At 39.5% G+C, this 6,606-nt stretch overlaps 1 protein-coding gene across 1 annotated transcript; it reads left to right on the top strand.

Moving 5' to 3' along the window:
* Window positions 1–1,531: 1,531 nt before the first annotated feature.
* Window positions 1,532–5,597, top strand: cltrn (collectrin, amino acid transport regulator; the record flags this gene model as incomplete). The annotated part of the gene is made up of 6 exons (XM_083911186.1): window positions 1,532–1,598; window positions 1,928–1,986; window positions 2,305–2,390; window positions 2,598–2,714; window positions 5,172–5,366; window positions 5,465–5,597. 6 exons carry the CDS (start codon window positions 1,532–1,534, stop codon window positions 5,595–5,597), a joined length of 657 nt encoding a protein of 218 aa, XP_083767312.1.
* Window positions 5,598–6,606: the final 1,009 nt, after the last annotated feature.

The following is a 6,606-nucleotide window of genomic DNA, read 5'->3' as shown; positions in this document are numbered from 1 at the left end:
ACAAAGACCTATTGCTCACCTTGCAACACTGGAACCAGTCAATTATCTAAAGCAGATGGGACTGTCGAAGTAGCCAAAGACCAAACTCATAGTAACATGTTGGATATTTTAAAGGAATAAACATGCTAAGATAATGAGCTCTTATTTAGTGTCTCTAGTAAATAGCTTAAATTCATTCTAGCTTGCTTGACTCCTAATGCTGCTTCAATGCCTCTGCTGCCATCATCTGTTCAGGAAAGTATGTGCAGTCTGTGTTCCAAAAGCAAAAGCAACACATGCAAATCAGCCTTCTGCAGAGGCTGAAACTGAACTCAAAAGCACAAAACAAACGTTTTTCTTTTTCTTTACTGTAACCCATCATATACAAATGATAACGCAGGACTTCCTGTATGGGGAGTGGTTGAACTGTGTCCGTATACTGTATGTTTTCATATTGTTACAGTATGGGTGTGTTTCATGGAAAAACACTTATGATTTTATGGGAGCAAAAGATCGTTTATATAGTAGGCCAGGTGCTCAGTTAAATGCGGTCAACTACGGCCTGGGTTTTAAATGGTAGATGCTATCGAGAGAGAGAGAGAGCCCTGTGTCAACTTAGTTCCTTATAAATGGCTTTGTCAGGTATTCTTCACCTCAGTGGTTGAACAATTAACCAAACTGTATGTGTAATGTAAGGACAGAATGAATGATTAACCTTAAATTGACAGGAATTGTCACTGTAATTGCCTGTTGCCTATGATAGTTTTGCCAGCTTAACAGGGGGAATTAGTTTGAAATGATTCTGTCTCATTGTCTATCTCACATAATAAAGCTAGATCAGGCCTGATAATCATGTTTTAGAAGAGACGGATTAAGTACAGAACAACTTGTCAGAAAAATCAAGATTTGGCACGTTAAAGGAGGCAAAATAGCTGCTTAGTCTGATATGAACTAGTACTGCTGGGTCATTGTGTTCCTAATTTAGTGCATACCATCTGCGTCCTGTAACCTGTTTGCCAAATCAGTCATTTGCCCTACAAGGAATGCTGCTCTTATCTCAACCAGTGAGCAGTTACGGTCACTTTCTTCACTCTTTTCCAGTCAATTTGATGCAATATGCATTTTTGTTTTCATGCTACTCAATACACACAATGGACGGCTAGATCACACACTGCACTGTGCTGAGTAAACACGAGAAGACTGAGACGTTGTGTTTCTCTCTGAGGTCGGCCTCGCTCACATCAGCGAACCTATCTGGCTCCTCGGAGGCTTGAACAAACAGTAGCACCCCCCCCCCCCCCCACACACACACACACACACACACACACACACGTTACAGTTTCCATGTTATACGGTGTGGGCGAGCTGCCCATCTGAGAGCCATTTTATTTTGAAAGAGGACTGGTTAGTTGAGGTGTGTCCTGGCTTAACCATTAACCTCAGTCTTTATCCAATGAAGTCCCTCTGCTGACCTCCTCAAATCACTCATCTCTGGGAGTTTCACTTGAGCCTTTGCAACATTTGATTATTTTGCTTCTTGTTCTCTGGGGAAATGCTGGAAAAGATCTTAGTACTGCTTTGTTTCTCATCTGCTTTGGCACAACAACTCTGTACGCCAGGTAAGGGACAACACACTTCATACCTTAAAGATATTTTCTACTAAGACACTGTCAGCAGACACAGGCATTGTTACTGTGACGCCACTGGTCCAGTTGTATTTGTTGGTTGACTCAGATGTAGAATACAGCTTCAATCTGAAACAGTTGGATTAGGCACATTAGGCACTCAAATGTTTGCTTCATAACAATGGCCTCTATGTGACATCAAAAAGTATTCTAAAATAGGCCACAAATGCTTGGTTTCTAGTGCTCATTGAGGAAATAACTGATGATGTTACATGAAATGACGTTAAACTCTCCTAACAGTGCATTGAATTATGTTTTTATAGATGCTTCAGATGGCTACAAAGTCCGACTCAGCATTAAAACTGCTCTGGGAGACCAAGCTGTATGTATCTTATATCTTATGTCTATATCTTATATCCTATATACAGTATACTACTTATATACTATATATATATTCATCCGATCAAAGCATCAGATCATTAATAATCATGTGTTATGCTGCTCTAATACTGTAATAATAATGTATTATTCATGATCATTCATGCAATTAGCTCCCCTTATAAACAGTAATATGCTGAATATTGTTACAGAATTCACTTAAAGTGAATGTGACTACTATGAGGACAAGGTCCACCTGGTGATCAATTAACCTTAAAGGTCTTTACTGAGAGCAGCACATGATCTCTTGTTGTTATTGCAGTATGTTTGGAATGACAACGAGATGTTCCTTTTCCGAGCAACTCTGGCTTTTGCCATGAGGACTCACTCGGACGGCCTGAACTATGAGTAAGAATACTTTTGGGTTCTCTTTTGCGGTTTGGTAAATAAACAAACACAATGTAAAGTTCAAGAATACATCAGTATGTTCATAAAACAGGCACAATATAAAACTATAACACAATCTGTTTTCACTGTGATGAAATCGGTGACTCATGGTTTATGAACATGTTGTGACACTGATGTGGTCTTTATTGCCTTGTGAAACTCCACCAGCGTGTCAAACATCATTGTGTGTGATGAGACTCCCAGAGTGTCCTTCTGGTTCGTGGTGACGTCCCCGCTGGACCCTTCCCGCCTCATTAACAAAGAAGATGTGGAGGAGGCTGTGCGGTAATTATGATGCAGTGATACTGCTGCTTTTTTCTAATGTTATCCTTTCTTTGTTTATGCCTCAAAGAGGTCAGAGGTCACATTCAACTCTGAAAATCTTGGGGTGGCTCACCAAAACCAAAAGCCATGAATGAAAATCCAGAGTTCTAGTATGCTCTTGTAGTAAAGTATATACTGTAGGCTGGTTTAAAACAATGTCAAGAGAGTTAAGGAATCACAGTAAGTAGGCCTATGTTTGATTTTGCTGCAGTAGCTCAGTCCATAGGTGACTCGGCTGGGAACCGTAGGGTTGCCGGTTTGAGTCCCTGTGTGAATAATGGATGGAGTGTGGACTGGTGGCTGGAGAGGTGCGAGTTCATCCCCTGGGCACTGCAGAGGTGCTGTTGAGCAAGGCACCAAACCCCCAACTTCTCAGGGCGCCGATCCATTTGGCAGCCCCCTCGCTCTGACACCTCTCCATTAATTGCATGAATATAGGTCCTGTTTGTGCATTCGGGCCTGTGTGCGTGCAACCTGAATAATAACAGAGTGAACAAATTGAATTTCCCTTTGCAGGATAAATAATGGAACTCTTCTTCTTCTTCTTCTTTGTTTTATTCTGATATTATTCTTTAGCAACAAGCTAAAGAATAAATTCTCAGTGACGCAATTTCAGTTCCATGAACGATTCAGCCGTGGAAATGCTCACCAACTATTGGATTTAACTCTGGTTAGCTAGTTAAAGATGTAACTTTTGCTGAATTGTGGGGTGGTAATGTAAATATTAAAATGCAGTGTAACAGTTGCACAATTAGAGAAGACTTAGACTGTCAGTTACACAGCAATATAGTATCTCTAAAGTATGCTAACATTAGCCACTGAGTATAGTTAACTGAGCTAGCTAACATGTTAATGAGTTGGTTTTCTAAAATGAGCCGTCATAAGCTCAAACCAAACCAAGTGGCTGTAGCAGCAAAACTATATTGAACCGAGCATAGGTGCATTGTTTTGTTTTTATTCTTTTTTTTAGAAGAATAATTCTAAGTTAACATAAATGACATAACATTAGCTAAAAGTAACCAACCTACACTCATTGGCTGTGGCAGTAGGCTACTGAAGGGTGTGTTGTAAGTTATTTGTTGTAAACTAAACTTTCATTTTTTATGAAAAAGAATCTGTTATTGCAACAAAGCAAACCTGTGTAAATATGATTGTATTGTTTTTCAAACATTAGCTTTAAACTAGCCACAATTTAAGTTCATATCCCCAGGGCAAGCATCCACCGTTCCTCTACCATACACCATCATCTGATAGCCTGGTATTTCTCCACTTTATCATACATCACAGTCGTGGATGCCATGTCATTTTTATGTAATTTCATTTATTTTGTTTTATTCTCAACATTTACAAAAAAACATGGCCTGCTTAGTAATCTGTTTTACCAATTTGGTTGAACATTTTTCGAACAGATTTCCCAGCAGGCCGTTGGTCGAACAGATTTAAAAAATGAAGTAATTGTCATTATGGTTTTTTTTTTTATTCATGGTCAAATTATAATTACTGAAACCAAATAAACATACATTAAAGAAAAGGTGGAGATAATCTATTGATATATTGAGTTTTGTGGGATGACATGCCTCCATGACTGTGATAAAAGTTAGCGGAGCAGTGCTGCATTTTCGCACGAGGGGGTTGCACCACACTGGAAGCACCGTCCTTACGCCCAAGGCTTGCACCAGAGCCCAGCACAACTACGCCGCTGTACTGAACGGTGTATTGGTTGTGCATTTGGCTTTAAATTTTTAATGAAGAATGATATTTTTTCCTTCAGGAGTCACAAAGTCTCTCTGTAAAGAGCAACCGCTCAATTCTACTACACAAACCTGATACTCTAAAGATAAATTTCAACATGAAATATGATATGGACCCCGGTACATCTTAATTAAAAAGTATTTAAAAAAAAGTTTCTTTAACCTCTTTATGGAAGGGGTTTATGTATTAGCTAATATTTTGTACATGTGTAGAAGTGGGGGCAGCAACCTTAAGTGGAAGAGCTATGGTATCCTGGATTCTGATTAATAAGTGATGGTCTAAAAAGGATCTTGGTGGAATGAAGGTGAAGGTGCTGAGCTATAAAACAGCAATCTAACTTATGCAGGTCAATGTTTGCTGTAAGCCTCACCTACTTTTGTTGGATAGTGACCAAAATATAGAGGTCACAGATACATGTAAGATGAGCCTTTCCTCTGGACTCAATGTAGGTCATTACATAGTTTGGACACCTGTAAGGATGCCTCCTGGGTTCTTACCTTAGGTTTTCCAGGTTCAGGTGACTGAGAGTGGACCCTGGATTAGGACCTATTGTAGTCATTGCATCCGCCTTAAACACCAGTTGTGCTGTTGCATCAATACATGCACCATTATTTGACTTGTTAAGGAGTATAGTATTGAAGTCTAACCTTTTCATGTCTCCAACAGAAAGTCCAGGAACCGCATCAACAGTGCCTTTCTTTTAACTGATAAAACGCTGGAGTTCATCGGCATCGCTCCCACCCTGGCAGCCCCAGTCAGCCCTGACACCCCTCCATGGCTCATCGTGTTTGGGGTGGTCATGGGCGCTGTGGGGGCTGGCATCGTCTTTCTGCTTGTGACCTCTCTGCTCCAAAAGAAACGGTAAGCAGATGGCTGTAGGTGGAATTGCATTTGTCATTTTGTAAACGTGACCACCGAGCTCAGTCAGTCTTGTTTCTGTCTTCTTCGTCTTCTTCTAGCAAAAAGAACGAGAAAAGTGACGATGAGGACGGTGACGAAGACACACGGGTGAAAACGGTGGAAAATGGTGCTGCGAGTGATGGTGTTTACAACATGTCATTCTCAGAAGATGAACGATTCACACAGATGTAAAACTACATATGGATTCTATTCATATTCTATTCTTTCCATGCAGAAAATATTATTAAGGTGCTCCAGGTGGACTGTGCTATATTCAACCAGCAAAATCATTTAAAGCTGTAATTAAATGACTGATTATATTATTTTCTTTAGAAGAGGTCATCTGAACATTTCTATACCCGCTGCTTAACAAAGAATCAAGCTTGCCCGTTTTTTAAATACCTTTCATTTTGCAAATAAATGTGTACATTGTCTGTGTTGAGGGATGATACATTGAGGATCTGAGTGAGAGGGTATGTGTGGATATTTTGCCTATGTATGTTATCTGCTCTGGTGACTGATCAAACCATTTACTCTACTGTATGTTATTTTTCCAGCTTATTACAGCCAAATGAGTGTATGTCAAACTGGGATATATGGCAAAAAAACAAATTAGATTTTTAGGCCTTTTCAGAATATGTATATATATATACGTATATATAGGTGTATTTATGTATTTTACTAATCAGGAACAATTGCTGTACTATATATACAGTAAGCTGCACTTTTTCCAAAATTTGATTGATTTTGATGTGATCACATCAAAATCAGGGCCCAGTAGGTGTTGCTCGCTGCTAGATGCTGTCTGCTATTGTTTTGTTTGCTGCCATTCTCTTTCTTTCTCCAAACTGAAGTCAGTAGCAGCACTGGTGTAGCAGTTTCCCCTAAATTAAATGCTAATCTTAAAACATGCAGTTATTGTTTAAATGAACAGCGGTCAAGCTCATTATCAAGATTTCTGGACACATTTAGACTAGTTGTCAGAACCATACAACATCCTGCTTGTGCACAGAGGTTTGTGTAATTTGTGTGATATTTGGTTCCCTTGTTGGCCAAGAAGGGTCTGATTTTGTGGTTTATTTTTGCAGAAGCCTGAAGAGAAAAACATTTATAGTAACTAACAAGCAACAAAGCTACAAATAAACATAGTTCTGTGCAGCAGTTGTGTCCCGACATGTTTGGAAACTACTGGAAATTAAAG

Source organism: Echiichthys vipera (genome assembly GCF_963691815.1).
Source record: "Echiichthys vipera genome assembly, chromosome: 3".
Taxonomy (NCBI): Eukaryota; Metazoa; Chordata; class Actinopteri; order Perciformes; family Trachinidae; genus Echiichthys; species Echiichthys vipera.
The sequence above is the reverse complement of the archived record's forward strand: the minus strand, read 5'-3'. Positions and strand labels throughout refer to the sequence as shown.